At 41.2% G+C, this 21,897-nt stretch overlaps 2 protein-coding genes across 2 annotated transcripts in view; both read right to left on the bottom strand.

The window, feature by feature from the left end:
• Window positions 1–11,902, bottom strand: part of DERA (deoxyribose-phosphate aldolase) — a 47,789-nt gene extending 35,887 nt beyond the window's left edge. The window contains exons 1-3 of the mRNA XM_036401610.2: window positions 11,860–11,902; window positions 3,661–3,758; window positions 658–805 (exon numbers count right to left, since the gene is read on the bottom strand). Of these exons, the coding sequence (XP_036257503.1) occupies window positions 658–805; window positions 3,661–3,758; window positions 11,860–11,890 (277 nt within the window). The 5' untranslated portion in view covers window positions 11,891–11,902. The remainder of the gene's footprint in view (window positions 1–657; window positions 806–3,660; window positions 3,759–11,859) is intronic.
• A 2,002-nt stretch (window positions 11,903–13,904) lies between these two features.
• On the bottom strand, window positions 13,905–21,293 carry STRAP (serine/threonine kinase receptor associated protein). Its single transcript, XM_036401397.2, has 10 exons — window positions 21,105–21,293; window positions 19,942–20,077; window positions 19,149–19,230; window positions 18,815–18,887; window positions 18,085–18,181; window positions 17,073–17,210; window positions 16,556–16,692; window positions 15,756–15,905; window positions 15,164–15,229; window positions 13,905–14,848 (listed from the first exon to the last, which is right to left on the bottom strand). Exons 1-10 carry the CDS (start codon window positions 21,214–21,216, stop codon window positions 14,781–14,783), a joined length of 1,059 nt encoding a protein of 352 aa, XP_036257290.1. The 5' UTR covers window positions 21,217–21,293; the 3' UTR covers window positions 13,905–14,780.
• Between the last annotated feature and the right edge of the window lie 604 nt (window positions 21,294–21,897).

Genomic DNA, 21,897 nt, shown 5'->3' with positions numbered 1-21,897 from the left:
AGTTCCCTTTTTCATACACCCTCTCCATGAGCACATGTGCATTGTCCTCACCTCCCACTCCTGTGTTCTCACAAGGATTTAAGCAGCACACCAGGGATGTCTGTTATATTGCTCCAATGGTCCAGGTAATTCTTGTGCTGTTTCCTCCCTCACATCCCTTCACCAGACCCTGGGAGCAAGTCTGCATTAGCAGGAGTTAAAACTCCAAAGTTTTTATTGACAGACTCACAGTTTAATGCCAACACACTCAGTTAAGACTTGATCACAGTTATGCTTGATCAGCAAATTGCTGCAAGAGAAACGGCACTGCCAAGCTCTGCTCTTACTTGTGGAGCCAGACTGAGCCCAGCAGCAACTGAGCAGTCTTTATGTTAATGCAGCCCTCCTGCATTTCTAGCTAAAGTGCTCTTCTCTCCAACTCTCAGATAATTGACCTCATATGTTATACTTCAGCTGTCTGAAGAGTCCATAAATCCAAGTTTTTAAAAAAAGACTGATCTTTGATTTTTTATGTGTAAGGCTTCAGTCAGAGGCCTGATCTCTCTTTGGTCCACACCACTTCAAGCAGTGGACCAAGGTCCTTTCCGAAAAGTGAGAAAATAATGAGGAAACACAGACATTTCCTCTAGAAAATACACACCCGAAAAGCCACCATACCTTTATCATGCATGTCCAAGGCTTTGAGCAGATCTTCTCTGATAGGGTGCTTTGCTTTAAAACACAGCCTTTGAACATTTGAAGGAGTATCATCACCTGAGAGAGTGGTGAGGTCTATGCAGGTGACAGCTTTCAGCAGCCAGGCTGCCTGCAAAGGGAACAAAGCAAGGAATGGAGCATTTCTCTTTGCACTTCCAAGGCCAAACTGCCCTAGAAGTGCAAGAATCAGAGCCTGGCTCTCACTCTGACAGTGGGGAAATGTATAGGATGTAACATATAAGCAAATAATAGCTTAGGATAGACAGGCTGGCAGATATTTGTTCATGTCTTCAGCAGTATTTAATGATACAGAGGATACTTCCTCAAAAGGATCTCAAAAGGATCCACTTCTTTTTGTGTGAATCAGGAATAACAAACATCTGTAATTTTGGTGCAAAAAAAAGCCCCAAAAGCAAGAGGTAAGAGACAAGGTTAAAGCACTCTTTAGATGGAAATGCTTCAGAATTTTAAAAGACTTATTAATCAAAGATTGGAACAGAAGCATAACTAAAAATTTTATGAGGTTTTTTTTTTTTGCTGAACAAAAATTGAGCTTAAGACATTATTTTGAATTATCTGTTGAAGGTCTTCCAGAAAATGCTCATTTACAGCAATGGCTTCACTCTAAGCTGACTTCTCTTACAGGACAATTGTACAGGGGGAACAGTTTGCAATGGCAATGGGGTAATGAACCATCACTGGTCTCAGTTAATCTAAGCCTGACTGATTGTTTCTGCTTCCTCCTTTCATCCTATAATTATTTGAAACTAGAAATAGTTTTATGTTACTTTTACTTGGATGTTTTTATCCTCTGTTTGAGGGAATTTTTGGGAATTTTTATCTCCTCTCCTATGACATGAATTACAGTCATCAAGACAGATGTAGTCAGGGGGTTTCAAGAACTGGTATAAACTTCAGGCTTTTTAAAAGGGTTTTCCAATTGGGTATTTTGGGAAACAGGCTACAGGATTTGGATCTGTGATGCTGCTCACATTCAAACATGTACAGGTTCAAAATCAGCTCTGTTAAGAAAACAGCACATGACTGCCCTGCTGTGACAATGTTCAAACAGAGGAGAGATGCTTCTGACACCCTTCAAAGTAAAGCCTTGCTTGGGTTTCTGTGTTTCTCAGTTTCTTTCTTTGGTTTTCTTTCCTGTATTTCTACATAGGAGAGGGGAGAAGTGTTAGGAATAAACATCTGTTTTCCAGCTGTGTTGTGGGAGTGACACAAAATCCCTTTCTTCCCAATGAGTCCCTGTAATCAAAGCCAGTAGCTCTCTGTATTTGTTATTTATGGCATCCTCAGTCAAAAGACTTTGTTTTTACATTACTGCACGTGTGGTACCTGAGGATAGCCATGGTTATCCATCTGGAGCTGCTCACTGATGCTATTTCCCAAATCAGAGCTGATAAACCTGGTATCAAGTAACTTTTTATGAGTAAGTGATGCCTCAGGTTTCAGCTCTTATATTTTTCAGATTCTGTGCTGCTTTAGCGTGGAGCTCTGAGCTTCACAGTACAGGATGGTGAGCTCTGTGCACAGAGCAGGGAGACAAAATTCCTGCTCCAGCTGGGGACCAAGGACAAATGATCCAAATCTCAGGCCCAAGAGCACAAACAACGTGGGCTGAAGAGAGAAAAACAAGCAGGATGGGACTGAATAGGCTAAAGCTGGAATTGGGCTAAAGCTTCATGGGCTAAAGCTGCAATTGGACAATGAACTCCAAGATGCAAATGGAGCAGAACTTATAAAAGTGAGAGACCCCATGACCATTCGTGCATTTTGGGACCATTTTGGGTGCAGCCCTGGCTGGGCTGTTGTGCTGCCCAAGGTGGATCCATTGAGGCCTTTTAATAAATCCCTGCTTTATTCTTTAATTCTGTCCAGCCTCTGTCCTAGTTCAGCCTTCACAAGGCATCATAAGAAACTCTAAAGAAATGCTGAGCTGGTGTCTAAATCTCCTCTGTTTATCTCCATTTTTTAAAATTTAATCATAACACACAAAGCACAAACTTTCAGGAAGGAAAAGCTGGCAGGAAACTTTTTTCTATCACCTTCCAGCAGCACCTTACTCCTACATGAAATTATCCCCAAACTGTAATCCCAAAATCTGTGCTCATTGTGAACACAGGCTCAGCCACCTCAGAATGGCTGCACAATGTTCAACTATGTTGAGCAACTTTTTAAAGAATTGAGTATAATTAAATGATTCTTGCTTTGTTCTGTTACATTCCACTCTTAAGATTGATCCTTCAACATCTCCTTCCTCCTGCTTTTCAGCTACTCTTGCCTATAAACAAGTTGTTCAGTGTGCAGAGAGGAGGCATCCCAAGCATTGTTTGCAGAACAGCTGCTTGGTGAATGGAGAAAAAGTTTGTCTTTTTATACTAAGATGGACAATAACCAACCATTTACCTTATCTCAGCAGCTGAAAATCAGTTTCCTAACATTAGTGGGCTCCTTCCCCCTACCAAATGCCACAGCCAGTCAGGATTTTTGATTTTTAGCTAAAAAAACTCGTTAAGCAATGAAATCACACACGTTGAGAATGTTTAAGCAAAGAAAAATCATCCAGGTAGGTCAAATTTGACAGGGACCATGATCATATCTTACAGCTTTAAAATTAAAAAATAAGAAGGCAGCATGCAGAGAAGTCTGTCTGGAAAACAGAATAAATGTGGAGGGATAGTAATACACAATTTAATCCACTCATGAATAAAGATGACTTAAATCCATTTGCAGTTTTGCCAGTCATGAGTTATATGGTTTTTAACTTGTTTGGATAAATGCATCACCTTATTCCATCCCATCATCATCAAATACAAATTACTAAAATAAGACATGGACAAGCACATCTTTTAAGTTTACATGTATCTTGAAAAAAATTCAATATTACAGCCTGGAGAGGGAGAGTGACTGCTTTAAAAATACAGGAACAGAATGCATAAGAAGAGCACTTACTTGCCAATTACCTTTCAGAGTTTTCCATTTTTTAATTTGTTCTGCATGCCTCACCACTGCAGGTCGATTCACATACACTTTTGAGATCCAGCCAAGTTCTGGGGAGAGATAAAAAAAAACAAACAAAAAATAAAGCCTCATCTATTTCTGTGTTCTTTTAATATATGGTGTGGTACTTCAGAAGAAAGCTGTAGAAAGTTTGGAGCCTCTGAAGAGAGTGTTGTGCTTTCATGTCCTTCTAATGGCTTGTGTCCTTATCACCAGTCCAAAATAACCTCAGCTTCTGCTAGGGGATGATCTGTGAACTGGATATTTCACACACCATATTCTGTGTGCCATTACAAGTAGATTAACTGAGTGCTGATGAGACAGAGACACTGTCTTGTAGGCTTAAATATAAATTTATTACACATATAGCATAAAAAAAAAAAAACAACCCTACAAAACAGCCTTCTGCCACTGCTTGATGGCTTATTTCTAGATTCCAGAATTCCCAAAGAGCAGCAGATGCACAGCTTGTACTAAAATAATGAAACTGTCCAGAGCCACAAGAACCAATTATTTGCCACTGCTTAACAAAGGGTAACTGACTGAAAAAGGAGACGTGAGGGTTCAGGCTCTTGAATCTTTACTTTTCTGCTTAGTATGGTAAATCTAGTGTGTAAATTTTAATATGAGAGTACACAGGAAAAAAAAAAACTGGAGCATCTTTAAAATCTCTCACATCTCAAAATGTAAATAATTCTTCAAATACCGATCCTACAAGTATTCCATGAAAACACTCTGAAAATAACATCAACAATCATTAACCACCAATCATCAGCAAATCACCACCATCAATCATCAAATATCACCCCCAGTTAAGGTCAGAATATGGACATGGGCATAGACAGGTACTAGGAGATAATAATTCTGGGTGACTGAATTTATTAAGAGCAGTCACTCTATGAATCTTCTTTACTACGGTGGTAAATTGCATTTCCCTTGAGCATATTGATTAAAAAAATGTTTAAAACTTAAAAAAAAAAAAGCTGGTAGACAAAATCACTAATTTTGTACAGAAATCTTATACTTTTTTTTGCCTACTGAATAGCTTTAATAGCCAAAAAAATGTAGAAAACTAATATACTAGCCAAAGTAAGTGTAAATAAAAGCTTGTTTTCCTAGACTTTCAAAAACCAATTTAGGGTAAAGATGACTCAGAGGAAATGCAGGACAACATGAAACAGCTGAAGAAAATCTTGTTTTGAGGATAAGTAAGCTACCACTGTCTTATTACCACATACAAACTATTAGTGACTGGTACCCACAAAGTGTTAGCTAAAAGCAGAACAAATAAATCAGAGAAGGAATTTCAAAGGGATCCTAAGGAATTTATGGATTTTTTTTTAAGATTGCATTTATGGATTTTTTTTTTTTTTAGCATCAGACTCGCTGCATGGCAACAAGGAAAAGGGGGAGCTTGAAAAGTTGCAAGCAAGTCAAACAACAAACCCTTGTTATTCTTTCCAAGTTCAAAGTCAGGGGTTTATCCATTCTGTCCCCAAAACAAGGAGCTCAGCTCAGCTGATTTGTAGAAAGCAGGTGAGAAAAAATTGCTAAAAAAAACATGGCTACAACTTTCTTCCTTTTTTGCTTATCAGGATATATATGACAAAATCCACGTGGAAGGAAAACACACATAAATCAATATATAGAGGAGGGACACACAATCCCTGTGTTATGATTCTTCTGCCACGTGTGCCAAGCGCTGAGGTAGCATCATTTAATCATAATCCCACTTATTATAATAACTTTTGAACCCTTCTGGGTGCATGGTGACCTTTCAGCCCCTTTGGAAAATGTTCTAAAACCAAAGGAAGTAGTTTAGGTGAGGAACTCAGCTTCTCCCTCTCTAATAAGGATTCTTTCAGCTGGTCGGCTCTAACCTATTCTTTCTACACTTTTGAAACAACCAGGAAAAGCAAGTAGTAAATGATTTATAAAAACAATTATTTGGGAGAAGAAGACAGTGAAGAAGTGAAGACAGTGAAGATAGTGTCCAGTCTGTTAGGGAAAATTCAAGTTTGAGATGAAAATTTAAATGAAACGACACAATTTTTTCCCATGAGTAGGTTAATTCTTCATTAGCCATTGTTGGTAGAGGATTCAGTCTGATAAAGCTGTTGTATCTACCCAACAAGACTCTTGAGCATCCTGACTCAGGTCTAAGCAATTTTTTTAAGATGTTAGAATCCTGCACACTAAATCAGCTTAAAGGAAATAATCAACTATAAATCCATTTGGAGAAAAAAAAAAACGGGAGAAAAGGTGTGGAAGGAGAGTGGAAGTGGAAATGAGCTACTACTTTTGCTTTGCTCAAAATCACCTGTGAAAGTCACCAAATATCAGCTGATCAGCAATAGCTGACTGGTTGTTCTCTGCAAATATGACAAAATCCATTGGTTTAAGTCCTTTTCACTGTCTGAGACATTTTCCCCTCTGTTCTCAGGGACTCAAGGCTAGTCACAAAAGTACACATGGCAACTCAGTAATGTCTAATATCTAATTTTTCTGCATGGGATGCAAGAGTCCCTGCAAGACCACAGAATGTGGATCTCCAAGTATTTTTTTTGAGTGTGGAAACTCAAACCACAGTGCACAGGCAGAAAATTAAAAAAAAAAAGGAATAATTTAACAAAAAATCAGAACTCCATCCTTTCTGTACAACTTAATGTGAGACATCATGCAGCTTTTACTACAGGAAATAAAATGGTGCAATAAAAATGGCACGGCAAGGAAGGACAAAGGTTCTGGTAATGTGCAGCAGCAGATGGAGACTTCCATATAACACAGACCTTTTATTCAAGCCCATTCCTACATTAATTAAAGCAATGGGTAAGTGAAAACAAATATGTCTCAGCATAATTGTCTCTAAATAGACTTTCAAATTTTGCCATGTGAGGTCTCATCAAATCTTTAGATCTAAGCGCCTTTATTCAGAAAAATCCCTCATAATTCCAGCTTTTCTCTTTTTTTCATTAAATATCAGAATAAAACCATTTTTTGAAATAGAACTGACTGCCTTTGGATTCTCCCCCTCCCTCACTCCCCCAAGCTTTATGATTTAGTATCTGGCTAAGGAAAACTATATTTAATTAGGCTCATTAACCTTGCAGTGTGAACATGTCTTTTTTTTTTTTTTAAATAAGTCATCTGCTAGTCATCTGCACAGTCATGTGGCTTCAGGGATAAAAGTAATTAAAGCAGTTACACTACAGCTAATTAGCCAATATTCTGTAATCACTCTTCTAGTTCACTTTTTTCTCTGAAGACATCTGAAAAAATCATATTCAATTCCTTAACAGGAAATTCATCTCCTCTCTTTGAAGAACACGAATCCAAAAATACCGAGCATTTCCTCAGAAAACAATAAATAAAACCACTTCATTAGGATAATTACATAAATATCTAAGCTTCCTAACACATTCCTCATAAAACAGACTAAGCTTTAGAGAAGCTTTAAAAAAAACGTGTTGATGGCATCCCTTCAGATGGTGAAACAGAAAGCTCAAGAATGCCTGAGGCAATAGTTTCACAAGCATTTTAAGGCAGCACTGTTCCCAAAAGGAGCTGCCCCCCTCAAGTGGTTATTTCATTTTGTGTGCCAGAGACAGCATGTGTGCTCCTGCTCTTACCATGAGCACACCATCAAACGGGGAAGGGAAGTGATGAAAGCTGTTATTTCGGGAGGAGAGACTCAAACTGTGTCCTGAACCTTCCCTGGAGAAGGGAGGAGCTCAGCTGGATGCAGGCTGACCCCAGCTGGCCACACAGAGCTGAGCAAAGCCACTGAAAGGGGAGAAAAGGCTTTGGGGATCAGGTCTTGTTACAGCTGTCTTACCATGTAAGATGTTTAGAGATTTGGGGGTTTTCAGCTTTGTCAAGACAGAAGTTAATATTATTTTTCCAGAGTGACACTTGATATGGACCAAGAGATCCTCAATTTCATGTGAGCCTTTCTTTTATATGACAGAAGTTCAGTCTCCAAGTTATCAGCATCCAGATACTCAAAGCATGAGCCCTGAACTAGAAATCAGCTCTTCTGCCTTGTGCCATCGGTGAAATCACACAGGGCTGTCCACGGATCACACAAAATGGATCATGGTGTCCTCCTCCAAAGCACTTCGGGAACCACCAACTTCTCAGGAAGTGAGAGACAGAACATCAGGACCTGGTTTCCTGCAGGCCCAAGTCCCCTGTTGTTCCCTTACACCCATGAGTAAAACAGGACTCCTTTACTGCCATAAAGGCCAAAATAAAACAGTAGCAATGAAAAGTCATGTAATTTCTGATCTGTACCTGCTTTTCCCTCAACAAAAGAACTGATTTGGTCACTCCACCCAGCGCCTTATTTTCAAGACAATCTACTTGTCTTTCACATTTGATTAAAATTACCAACCAGATTCAAAAGGTGTTAGAACAGTGAAGAACCAGAGCCACAGTACAGACTAAAACCAGCTATTAATATATTAGAACAGAATTATGCTGTTTTGAAAAGGGATGTAACACTTCATTATCTAAATGCCACTTACCAACAAGCTAGCTCTCACATGTAGATGGCTCAGAAATACCAGCTATAATTAAAAATATATAAATTGAAACATAATTAATGTATTTTTGGCCCTTCAGCTAGAGGGTCAGAGCAACACAGATAGATAATGGGGTTTTTTAAGAATCTAAGAACATTGCAAAACAACTGTAATTAATGACTCATTGCTCAGAATACATACAGAAATGTGTGTATATATATATATATATTCAGACATACATAGACACACAGAGGTAATAAAGCATATAATTGTAGAATAATTTGGAAGACCTTCAAAGATCAATTATCCAACCTCCTGTGCAATGCAGCATGAGTTCTGAGGTCAGACCAGGCTGCTAAGAGCTTTATTCAGGTGGGTTTTGAGAGTCCCAAGGATGGAGATTGTACAGCCTCTCTGAGCCCAACCTGTCCCAGCACCTGACTGTTCTGCCCCAAGTTTTCCCTCATAGCCAGTATGAACTCCTCTCCCTCATTTTCCTGGGCTAAACCAGGAAATATTTCAGCCTTTCCTCACAGAGCAAGCACTCCAGCCCCAGCCCCATTGTGCTGTGCCTCAGCTGAAGCTGTGACAGTTTTATCAATCTCTCTTTCCTGTTGGAAAGTATTGTATTTGCTGGGAATGCCTCAACGAAGGCAGGAATGATGCATCTGACTCCATGTTCTCAGAAGGCTGATTTATTATTTTATAATACTATACTATATTAAAGAATACTATACTAAAGAATACAGAAAGGATACTTAATGAATGCTAAAAAGATAATAATGAAAACTCATGACTCTCTCCAGAGTCCCGACACAGCTTGGCCCTGATTGGCCAAAGAGTGAAAACAACTCACAGCAGAATCCAATGAAACGATCACCTGTGGGTAAACAATCTCCAAACACATTCCACATGAGCACAACACAGGAGAAACAAATAAGAATTTGTTTTCCTTTTCTCTGAGGCTTCTCAGCTTCTCAGGAGAAAAATCCTGGGTGAAGGGATTTTTTCAGAGAATGTGAATGCCACAGGAAAGAGAAACTGGACCAAATATTCCATGTACATTCCAAGTGCTGGGCAGAGGGGATGGTCCCTGTGTCCCCAGGTGTCTGCACCCCACAGTTAAACCAAAGCAGCTTCCCTTCCAAAACAGATACTCACTGATACGTTCCAATATTTCATTGTGAAGTGACATTAAAAGTTGCAGCTGATACTCTTCTGAAGCATGACAAAACAGTAAACATCTGGGCTGTTATAACCCAGGGCCCTGCAGAGCAGAGCAGGAGAGGCAGATTCATTCCCATCCCTGCAGGCATCGTGGTGAACCCCAGCACACAAGCTGTGCAAACAGTCCTTGTGGAATGGAAAACTTGTAAAACTCTTTGTCCAGCTTCTTTGCACCACTCTTGGATAGCAAATGTATCAGTGTATGAGGCTGGTGAGCCTCTGACTGTGCACATCAGGGTCTTTTCATCTGTGGAACATACACCTGTTCTTTAGTTCTTCTTCTACTAAGGCACAGTGATGGGTACGAGGAAAGGAGATAAGGAGGGAAGAATCAAGGCATTTTACAAAAATGTATTTATTTTTTAAAAAATCACACAGGAGAGCACTACATGCCATGATTTGTGAAGAGTTTGGCTTGTCAGTGATAAACAAACAGACCCTCTCTAATGGAAACATCAGACACCTCCTGCTTTGATACCAACATTACGTAGCAAGCACACAAACAGAAATGGACACAAACAATATATTTTTAAGTAAAATACATTTTACCACTAGATGTCCCTGTTAGAAAACTCTAATTTTGCACAAAGCTGTGTGGGAAACAGGGCAAATCACCTGAATTAAAGCTGCTGGCACAGGTTTGTAAAAACTTCAAAAGCTAAAGTGACAAAAGCAGTGAGTATTGCTAGCAACCGTGAAAGATAAAGGTAAGGGTTTACCCTGTTCTTTCTGAGTACTGCTACCAGCTAAGGCACAGCACTAAGATATGTTAAGTGCTGAATTTAGTATGCTGCTGTATTTCAGATATGTATTTAGTAGGAGAGCAAACGGCAGGCAGGTGCAGTTCTCTCTTTAAAGCAGCCAGCATAAGGCAGAGGCTAGAAGCTGCCACTTAAACAAGGTGACAGCCACACCATTGCCTTTCCTCCACCTGCCCTGAACATCTAACCCAGCTCGTTTTGACCACAACTGGTTTAAACAAAGATCCCTGGGAAGGGATGGCAGCAAGTATCAGAACTGAGCTGACTTCACCCTCAAGCTTCTGGATTCCCCACACATCAACTAATTTTAAGCTTGAATTTATAAGAAAAAGCATGACACACTCCTAGTTTAAAGTAACTGGAGTGTATTTGCAGAGTTTTGTGCTAGCTGTTTTTCCTAACACTGATGTTTTGTCAACTATGTTATTAATGTTTGTTTCAGCTCTTCCGATGGCTGCAGTTGAAACTCACCTGTACCTACAAGCAGCCCCTGAATGAGGACATCTGAGAGCAATTACACAGCTCACTTTTGAAAGCTGCAACATTTCCACAACTTCAGTGAATGGAAACACAGCTCTCACTTGTCCATCCACAGGCTAATAATTTAAAAGTGCCTGTGCTTGTTGTCGTAACAGGCACGTGACGCCACAATCTCCTGAACTCTGCTCATGCCAGCTTTGAGACCTGCCTGTTCCACACCAGCTGGCCTTTGCTCCCCCTCTTCCATGAGGCCACCCCTGTGTCTCCTCTATTTCATTGTCCACCTACTCACATCATGACCAAATTATCACATCTTGGAGGAAGTCTCACCGCTTCAATTCATTCCACTGCTGCAGCTGGGTTTTGCTGAGGAAGCTGTAGCACCTTCCCCTTCCCCAGCAATGAGGAGAAAGGCAGCTCCAGCCAGGAAAAGGCAGAGAAAGTCTTTCTCTGCCTTATCTCAGGCACAGCCACCTTTCAGGCCCAGAGACCAGCTGCAAACACCTGGAAAATCCTTACCACTCCCCAGAGAGCAAGCAACAAGAACGATCAGAAGAGGTGGAGCCTCGAGTTTGCAAATCAGAGCCCAAATTCAGTGGTTTTAATTTCGGTGAGAAAGAGGGGAGGAAGAACCCTGTGAGAACCAGAACAGCATGCAAGAGAGAACCAGGTCCAGCTTTGTGACAGGACCAAGGCTCAGAGCTGTCCTACAACCTCTGACCCTGCAGGGACAGGACCAGGACTGCAGAGCTGTCCTACAGCCTCTGACCCTGCAGGTCCAGCTTTGTGACAGAACCAGGACTGCAGAGCTGTCCTACAGCCTCTGACCCTGCAGGGACAAGACCAGGGCTCAGAGCTGTCCTACAACCTCTGACCCTACTCGGAACCCTGAAGCCAAAGCCGTGTGTGACACAGAACTCGTGTTTAACCCGCAGTCTCAAAGCCTCTTCCCGGTTACTCGTCACGGGATGTGTCAGAACACGCACAGAACCCCAGCGCTGTTCCTATTTCGGCTTTTCAGAGGAACGCGGTCCCGCAACCGCCCGGGGGAGGCTCGGCCGGGCGCGGGGAGCCGTGGCCCGGCACGGCCCGGCACAGCCTCGCCGGTCCCGGGGCCCCGCAGCGCCCCCCGGGGATCCCCGGCCCCGCCGCTCCCTTACCCAGCTCGGTGCCCGGGTTCCGGCCGGCCATGGCCCCGCTCTCCGCCCCCGGAGCTCCGGCTGAGGGCCCGCCCCGCTCGGGCAGGAAGCGGCGGAGCCGGGCCGGCTCGGCCGCACCTCGGCCCTGCTGCGGGCGTGTTCCTTTCCTCAGCAGGAACGGGGATATTCCGCTCCTTTGGAAAGGCTGAACCTGCTGTTGGGGATGAGTCAAGGCACTGTCCACTGTCTTCGTGTTGATTCAAGGAGGAGCTGCTGCCGCACATACACACGGGTTTAATAAACATGCCAACCTGTAAAACTTGTAGTGGTACCTGCAGAATGAAATTCTGGTAACAAAGCCACTGAAAACTTCATGGCCTTTACATTTTTTTTCCAGATCTGGAAAAAATCCACAAAGTTTCATGAAAAATACATTGTTTATATTGTACATTGTTAATATGGTCGTTTAGATTAAACAGTTTCCAACTTAAAGAAACCTCAAACTCACAACGGCATCGGGTAAAGCAGGAAAGGGCCATAGCTATGAAACATGAGAACACTTTTTTGCTTTTCTCATACCAAAACTGCATGTGTGCTTTGAGAAGCAAAGGTTTAAAAGACAACAGTCACTCTAGATGTATAGATACCATTTGCACTGTGTATTTAAACAGTCCAAAAATTACAAGCTTTCAAGTACTTGTGGCGTTGCATCCTCCTCCTCCTCCCCCTTTTCCAGGCCACACTGTCATCTAAGAAATACTTGTGATGCCTTGGCCTTGACAAACAGCACTGAGCTCAGCTCCTCTTGAGCTCATCAGAAACACTGTCTGCTTCCAGGAACTGCTGCTGTCTAGGGAGCTCTTGTTTTCTTTAGGAACAGCCTTGGAAATTATTTTTCTAGCCCTAACAGCACAACGTCCCTGTTCCCACACTTTCACGCTTTCTAACTGTGTCTGGGATGAAATAATGTTGCCTTAGATGTCTAAGTAAATTAGGCTTGTGAGTAAAGTTAAGTCCTAAATTAGGTTAAATGCTGTTAAGTATTATTCCTCTGTTAAATTGTTACAGTAAATTTCTAAGTTAGGTGGCTTATGTTAAGTGCTGCTCCTCCCCTAAATTGTTAGGTTTAAGATAGACGTTAACACTACTGTTGAGTGCTGGTAAAGCCTAAAAGCTTATTTCTTTTATCCTCACCCTTACTATCCTTTTGCCAATGAACACAGACACATCCCTCTAAACAGTACTCGGTTAATTTCTGTTTTGATTGCCTGGATTTTGTTTGGTTTTGTTGTTGCTTGTTTTTCCTTGGCATACCTTAACTGTCCTGTAAGTAGCAGAGTGAATCTTGCCAACAAACTTTGTTGTCCTGTCACTTAATATTAAATCTGGGTTTTGCTGGTACCCTTACTGGTGATTTTTCAAACACTTGCTCATACTAGTAATTTAGTTTTGTTGGGTTTTTTTCAATTTTCCAGTATTTTAGTAGCCATTACTAAGTATTAGGTTTCTATAACTATTATCTGTTTAGTTTTTATGCATCCCAGAGTAAGCCATAAATGCAGAATAAGGGACACGGTTTTCTGGTGAACTTGGGAACAACTAGGTTCACAGCTGAACTTGAAGTAAGGTTTTCTTCCTCAGTTAAATGGTTCTGAGATTCTATTCCAGACCTCTCTATGAAATGCTATAGAATCTACTGCAAATATGGAATAAAACCCACAGCATGCAAGAAGTTCCAACATGGAGCAAGGTGTTCAAAATCCCGTATTTTAAACACATCCAATTTCTAAATTAAAATTTTTATGCTCAAATACTAGACATGGAGCCCTCATAAGTCTTAGTGGAATTAGCAAGACTGAACCATTTAGCTGTAAATCAGAGTTGCTTGTTTTTAGAACAAAATTCAAATAGGTAATTGCAAATAGGTATAGTCTGCAAAAACAGGACAGTAAGGACAAGTATGAATATGAAAAAATAAAAAGGTGTGTGAATAAATATACCCCTTACCATACAGAATGCATTATGTAAAGCTTTCAGCATAACATTAAAGGAAATGACAAGTGGAAGAATGGCAATTATTTTCTTTAATGAAGAAAATATGATTTGTAACCTTGAAAGAGTAACTTTTTTATCCAGTCTGGAGGACTAAACCCAAGCTTTACACAGATTTGCAGCCAGCCTCTGATATTTCATGTACAACCAAATACTTCAGGCAGCACGTTTAATTTAGGAATTTTCACTGTTTTTCTTTTTAGAGACTCATGTTTACATTCAAACTTGAAAGAATAAAAAAGATACAAAGCTTACAGATCAAAGAACTTGCCACCCTCTGTACCAACACTAAAACATTCTTTTGCTTTCTCTCTGTATAGTACAAACCCAAGATGCCAAGGATTACGTGATTAATGCAGTTGCTTTTCCATTTCATGAACCCAACGCTCAAAAGTAATGTACGAGTTTGGAGAGGCTTTTTATTTAGACAACTGAAAACAGTTAAACATTCAGAAGCAGCATACAATGAAACAAAACCCGAACCAAATACTTTTAAGTACATAATCCCTTCTTTTCAACTAGAGCCAATTTTTCCAACTTCCAAGAAAAAAAAAAGGTAAAAGCCATTGTATCTCTTCTTTGTAATAATGAAAACACACTACAATGAGTCTAATTGAGATTGGAGAGACTGGATCTTGGCTTGCACACTTCTTTGAAAAGACAGTAGGCAGTTATGCCAAAAAGCCAGCAGAACTCTACTACTTGTCTTTTGGGTTTTTATTTGGATGCTGAGTTCTCTTACAGACAACACCTAGCCAGTTCCACTGCATTCTCATCAATTACTGCCCATCTTTGCCCCACGGAGGGAGCGCACTCTGGAAGGCTGCTGTCTGTCACTGCTCACTTGATTTAGTCTCGCATGTCCACGTGTCACATAACAGCTGCAGTAATCAGGCTTTCACTTCAGGAGTTGAGCTGTACACTGTATCTGAGTTTTCAGAGGCAATCTCTTCTGCAACTAAATAAAAAGGGTGTTATTTAATTTCACTTTAGATATAGAAACCGAAGAAATGTTGCAAGGATTGCTTAAAGAGACCAGTTCAGTTTGTTTTCCCATTCAACCTGACCCAGCTGTTCTACCCCATCTGTTCTGCCTGCACAGCTCCAGTCTGACACTTACCACATAATCAATGTCAGGCAAATGCATTCAAAGATCTTTAGAAATATACCAGAAAGCACTTGAGGGAAAGTACTTCTTTCATACTAAGGAATGCTATCATCTTGACTATCTTTTAACACTGAAGTAGTTGAAGCTGACAGTTCAGGTCATTACCTATTTCCTCCTCTGCAGTTCCTGGAAGGGTAGTCCTTGCTTTTGCTGCTTCTGCATTCTCCTCTTCTGTAGGGAAAGAGCAGAAAAACAAACAGTCAATACCTTCAGTTTCACCCACAAACCTTAATTAATAAAAAGTCATTTCTATGTAATTCAGTGTTGAGGAGAAACACTTGACCAAGCAATTCTATTAATGAATATCCACATGTAGTTATTGCCTTCCTCTCCCCAAGCTGAAAGAACCAGAGTACAATATAAATTAAAACTACCATGCACACTTCTAGAGAGTCCCTCTTTCAGAATTACAGAAGTGGTATCACATATTTCTCACTCTTTAACACAAAAATACATCAGGCTCTTGGTTTAAATACCCACAAAGTGTCTATATTCAAAAACCTTATGGGTGTGATGTTAACTGCTTACATGACAGCTACAGAAGTACATCCTTCAATCTAACAAATATGAGTAGATCAGAAACCCTCAGAAGAGAGGAGTTACTGTATGAAACTCAGTGTTCACCACTAATGATAGACATCACTTCAAAAGTGCACACAAAGTTGCCAAGTTTCCCCAGGACCCAGCACACACTTACCAGGAACTACACACTTCCAAAGGCCATAGGTTTTCCCTACTGTTGTCTGCCACAGCCTTAGTGTTCCATCCTCAGAGCCACTTGCATATAACTCTCCATCAGGGCTAAATCTCACGCAGTGAATGGGACCAAAGTGCCCTTTGTAAGATTCTGAAGGGAACATGTCAACACCGTCAATTTCAACTTTCAGCCAACAACTGAAATTTAAGTACAAACTGATCAGTTTCTGATACAAAACAGAGTTTCCATGAATGGGTGTGTCAGCAATGGCTACTTTAGGCATTTAATAAATAAGATATTAATGTTTCATTAACTGCAAGGAAAAAGGCGCTTAGTTATTCTAGACAAAACTGCACAGCAAGCCAGCAGCGCAGGGTAAACATGCTCTGTTCCTTTAACCACTCCTTTCACAAACAATTTTAAATGAGGACTAGATCAGTAAGAAAATGTGCTTTTTTAGAAACAAATTTGGCCAACACATCATATTTTTCATAAAATCTTGTAACTGACATATCTAATGAACAGTATGAAAACTTAGCATACAGCTATTATAGCAATACAAAATGAGGATTTTTTTAAATAGGTGCAGAATTGTTGAATGGGTATTTTAATTAGTTCTAGAATATTAGGTATACTGAGATAGCAAAAAATGTTTAACTGATTATATACCTTTTTATCATCCTCCTTAGCACAGCAGGCTATGCTAAGACCTCATTTGAGTACAACAGTTTCATTTACTGGTCATTATTTTATTAATACCTATTTCAGAACTCCTTTATGATTATAGGAGACAAACATACCTAATTCTTCTCCTGTATTATAGTCATATTTATAGAGTTTAAAATCTTCACCACCTGCAACCAAACATTCTTTCGCAGGGTGAAGAGATGCAGAATTGATTGTAGCAGGTGCTTCAAATGATTTAATCTGCTCTAGACTGAGGGAGAAAAGTTTGTTAACAAAGTTCACAGTAAAAAAAAAAAAAAAACCCACAAAATCCTGAGAGCAAAGAAACTGGATTCTACTAATCTCAACTACTTTTCCCAGATATAAAATACAGCCCCACAGAGTTTCTGAAACAAGTTTTGGTACTTGCAAATCATGCTTGTCAAGTTAGAAATGAGTTTAGATTAAGCAAAACAAAAGTTCACACATACAGAACTACTTTCTGTAATATGTTTAAGCATGTAACTTCCTTTCTTGAAACATCATAGAGATGCCAGTTTTGACATCTTGGTGACTCTGGCCTTGTACAACCAGTTTTACCCACAAGAAGCCCATGACTCCACCTGTGAAACCTGGGAGCTGTGGACTCACGTTTCTGCACTATGAAAAGCAATAGTCTTCCCATAGGTTATCACCAGTATCTGTCCTTCTGGAACATACTCCATGCTGCTCACTGACATTGCCACGTTTAGTGATTTCACCTCAGTCATGGTACTCCGGTCCCAGAGGCTAAAAAGGAAACAAAAAGGGAAAAAAAGACTCAAACTTCTGCAAATCAAACAATTTCCACCTCACATCCATGGCAAGACCTGCATCAGGCTTCTTCAGATTCTCAGTGGCTTTATCTGCATTCTCACCTAGGCAAGGCTTAAGACACATTCCCTTTTTTAAAATACTTTTACCTTTGCAGCTTAATGCCACAACATTAAATGTTATATACACATCATTTAACTACTCAGTGTTTCTCCTGGAGATTAAAAATCTTGATTTAAGTCTTTTAAGCAACAGACCTTGAAGCAAGGCTTGAAGATTCTATTCCGTCTTTTTACTTCAAAAGACAAAGAGGCATTAATCCCAGTTTACAGAGGTTCATTGAGGATAATAAAGTTTTATATCTAGCAGTGCAAGAAATATCTAAGCAGAAATTAAATCGTGCTGCTGTGACACACAAAAATCTTTATTCATTAGCTGACTGCTGCATTTCTATTCTTACAATTTGGAGGAAAACAAACAGGACTAGGCTCTTGCTTATCTTTAACACTAGGAAACTGAAGAAGACTAAGCAGCTCAGGACAGTGTGCATGCAAGAGACCTCATCTATAAATTCATCTTCTTCAGGATTACAAAAGGCATAAATTGATTTTATGCAGTTCTCACCTCTTCTTATCAAGGAGAACACATCTGTGAGGAGCACACATTTATGGGGAAATGAGAACTATTACCAAAATGATCTCTGACAGCACAACAGAGCTGTATCAGGCATGCAGCTAGAATAATCTAGAATCAGGTAATTTGTGTTACTCATATCCTTTTCCAAAATAACATAACTTCATCCTCACATAGAGCAGGACAATACAGAAAGCTCAAAGTTACTTTTTCTTACCGGACAGTTTTATCATCAGCTGAAAGAATCTGTTTGTCATCACTGCTCCACAAGGCCTTTTTAATGCCAGAAGTATGTCCACTGACAACATCAGGTTCTTAAAAGAAAGCAGAGTATTTTAATACATGGAATAAAATGAAATAACATCGTGCAGCAGTGTGGGGGCTTCCTTAAGCTACACAGATTTCCCTCTACTAGAGACTGTAGATGGAAGCACTTAGGACTTTATTTGGAGATCTTATTCCAGGAACAGGATAAATGCAAACTGGGTATCTGATTGCCTAGCTTTTAAAAATTTCACTAGGTGAATATCAATGTTCTCTGGCTTCCTATCAACCATCAACAGGTCAGTATCAACATGAATTCAAACCCTCTTAAATATTGAGTTGGTTTTTTTCTCTCAGAGGACTAAATTCTAATTAATTAGATCAATTTCTAGCGTGTCTGCACTGAACTGAAACATGTCTTGCTTGATGTCTCATTCCTGGAAGTGTGCAAGACCAGATTGGATGGGGCTTTAATCAGTCCATAGAAGAGGGTTTGGAACCAGGTGATCTCCAACCCAAGCAATTCTGGGACCCTTATATACCAAAAGCTCATAAACATTACATTTGTAAAACAACCCTCAACATTGTTCTTAGTGATTCATAACAGAAAGCAGCCCCTTAATTTCAGAAGTTTTATTTAACTCAAAAAAGCCCCCAAGAGTCAGTTTTAAAAGCACACTCACCTGCTTCTGGCTTGCTCAAGTCATAGATACGCAAGAGCTTATCTTGTCCACCTGTTAACAGATAATTGCTATCCTGAAACAGAAGTTATAGAGAGTCAACTCTACTTTGAATCAAAATACAGCCTTTGCCTGTGAGTTAAAATCACAGCTTTTTCTCTCAGACAGCCTCTAACACACTTGTTACATTAACCCTACAATCCTAAAAACGGGCAGTGGTATTTTACATTATTTACCTGTTAAGATTTACAACAAAAAAAGCAAAAAAAGTAACTAATAGCAAAACATACTCAAGAGCTTATTTCCCTGGTGAATAAGGTATAAAGGTTTCTCATACCTGTGTAAAATCCACACTTTTGACAATGTGTTTGTGAGCCAGTGTGATTAGTTCATCGCCTGACACAGCATCCCACACTTTGCTAAACAACAAGAGGAAATATTCATATTTTAGAAGCACCAGCACATATCAACCTGGACAGTCAGATGAATTTGTAAGCAATCTTTCCTGATGCCATCACATCATTTTATCCTAAGTGCTACATTCTTATAAGTTATAACCTAGTTATTCATTAAGAATATTTTTTTATATTTATACGAGATCTTTTTTATGCTCTTCTTCAGGACCATGAAAACCAATTAACATTTTAGTTTGAAGACAAAAGTGGCTCCTATCTGCAACTTCATTAACAGAATTTGCCCTCTACTGACAAGATTCAACTTGCAAAATATTCATTAATACTGTAAACAGCACAAACAACATAAAACATGGAAGAATTAATTCACTAGAAGTTTCATGTAATAAAAAGAGGTTGACTGCCAGATGAAAACTAAAAATCCCTCTTTCAGCTCTTCTATAACTACAGTGCCAGAGATTAGAGCTGCACAGAAAAGTTGAGTAAACCAGTATAATTAAGCACATCAAGAAGTAATCATAGTTGTTCAGCATGACACAATTAACTGCAGCTACTTTCCAGAATGTAAAAATCTAGGTTTTAATTTGGCTGGCCAAAAATAAGCTAACAGTTACTAAAGGGAAACAAATGAATCAGTAATTTAATACAGATTGCTGTCACCAAAGAGCTACAGAACAAAAATCAAAACACAGATCAAGAAAACAGTGCATCACTTACGCTGTGAAATCTGCTGCTGCTGTAGCTGCTTTAGTGGCATCTGTGTTCAGGGTGGCACCCCAAACAGCCCCTTTGTGACCCAGAAATGTGCCAATCCAGTCTCCTGTGTCCCCCTGGCGCAGCATGGGCTTGCCATCTTCACAGAAACAAAACCAGTAGTCAGGTAACATGGTAAAAGAAGGCAGCAGTTTTTTAGAAGAAAAAATATTCCCTTGCACCAGCACATGGAAATACCCCATACTTTACAAAGCCACACTTTGCAGAGGAGTTCAGCATTTAGATGAGTTTAGATGTGCAGCTGTACTTGCTGCATGCATCTAAACTGTACCAACATTCAAATGCTACTGCAAATGAGATAAAAGTTTTCTGGTAAAAGACTGTAACGTTGTGTTAAGATGGTAGAAAGGAACATTTCATTTAAGTTTTATTTTTACTAAAGTTTTCTTCAAGCAGGACAGATTTGGTTTGCTCATTTTTTTACACTGGAACAATATTAATTATGAAGTCATCAGTATGCAGAAACAAGCAGTGAGATATGATTACAACATACAGTGATACAAAAATGAAGTAGTAATAGAAAGCCTTTCCTATCATCAGTTTTTTCTGGAAGGCTATCAAATAGTTGTTCACACAAGATGTAGAGCTGAACTGGAAGCACTTTAAGGCAGAAAAGGAATGCCCTTTAAAACCTATGCACGCAAGAGATTAAAATATACATGCACTAGGATAAAACGCTATTCCCACAGTGAGCACAGAGTTCTCACCATGCCGTGTCCAGCAGGGCAAGGCAGCTGCCCTGCTCAAACCGGAGCTCGCTTTAAATCCACAGCCGATGGAAACAGGAACTTTTACAAACAAACCATTCTGGAGACCTCCCACCCCTCCAGCAGCCGGGATCCCGACCGGGCGCATGCGGGCTCCGGCACCCCCGGGCTAACCCGGCAATGAAGCACCCGGAGAGAGAACCGGCTGTCCGCTCCCTTCGCCATTCCAGAGCACACCGAGGCGGTGTCACCGCCCCGAGTGGCCAGGACAGCCCCCGAGCCCCCTCCCGCCCCACCGCCACCCCTCGGCTCGGCGATGCGCGGCCTACGAGCGGCGGGGCTGCCCCGCGCCCACCCCCGGGGCGGGAGATCCCGAACAAAGCGGCCCGTCCCGCTCACCCTTGCAGGCGCTGATGAGGAAATATCCGTAGGGGGTGACGCCGCTGAAGGCCAGGTCCACCACGGGCCGCGTGTGGCCGGAGCAGGTGAGCGGGGTCTGCCTCATGGCCATGGCGGCGGCAGGAGCAGGGGCCTGGGCAGGGGCACGAGTCCGGCGGCCCGGCGGGAGCGGCGGTGGCGGCAGCGGGGGAAGTGACGGGCAGGAAGCGCTTCCCGGCGGACGCGCGTCACGGGCTGGGGCGCGGCCGCAGCGGCGCCGCCCCGCCAGGGGGACGGGCCCGAGCTGCCCCTCTCGTCCCATCCGTGAGAGAACCGTGCGTCCCTCATCCCGCTCCATGACGGAACAACGAGCTAATCCTCGTCCCATTCATCCCTCATCCCGCTCCATGAGGGAACAGAGGGCTGCTCGCCGTCCCATTCATCCCTCATCCCGCTCCATGAGGGAATAGCGAGCTCATCGCCGTCTCGTTCGTCCCTCATCCCACTCTCTGAGGGAACAGCGAGCTGCGAGCTGTGCCGTTCATCCCTCATCTCCGCTCCATGAGGGATCAGCGAGCTCATCCCCGTCCCATTCATCCATCATCCCACTCCATGAGGGAACAGCGAGCTCCTCGCAGTCTTCTGCATCCCTCATCCATCCTTGAAGGAACAGCGGCGACTTCCCCGTCCCATTCAGCCACCATCTCTTTCCATGAGGGAATGGCAAGCTACTCACTGTCCCGTCAATCCCCTCATCCTGCTCCTTCAGGGAATAGCGACCTCATCGCTGTCCCGTTCGTCCTGGCAGGAAAAT

Source organism: Molothrus ater, chromosome 5 (genome assembly GCF_012460135.2).
Source record: "Molothrus ater isolate BHLD 08-10-18 breed brown headed cowbird chromosome 5, BPBGC_Mater_1.1, whole genome shotgun sequence".
In the NCBI taxonomy this organism is placed as follows: domain Eukaryota; kingdom Metazoa; phylum Chordata; class Aves; order Passeriformes; family Icteridae; genus Molothrus; species Molothrus ater.
The sequence above is the reverse complement of the archived record's forward strand: the minus strand, read 5'-3'. Positions and strand labels throughout refer to the sequence as shown.

Excerpts from the sequence above, each read along its gene's own strand:
- STRAP (XM_036401397.2), bottom strand. The coding sequence starts at position 21,216 with ATGGCCATGAGGCAGACCCCGCTCACCTGCTCCGGCCACACGCGGCCC. Across the intron at positions 15,906-16,555 it reads TAATACAGGAGAAGAATTAG|AATCTTACAAAGGGCACTTT; the intron begins GTATGTTTGTCT and ends TGTTCCCTTCAG. Across the intron at positions 15,230-15,755 it reads TTGGAAGTGTGTAGTTCCTG|AAGAGGAGAATGCAGAAGCA; the intron begins GTAAGTGTGTGC and ends CTTTCCCTACAG.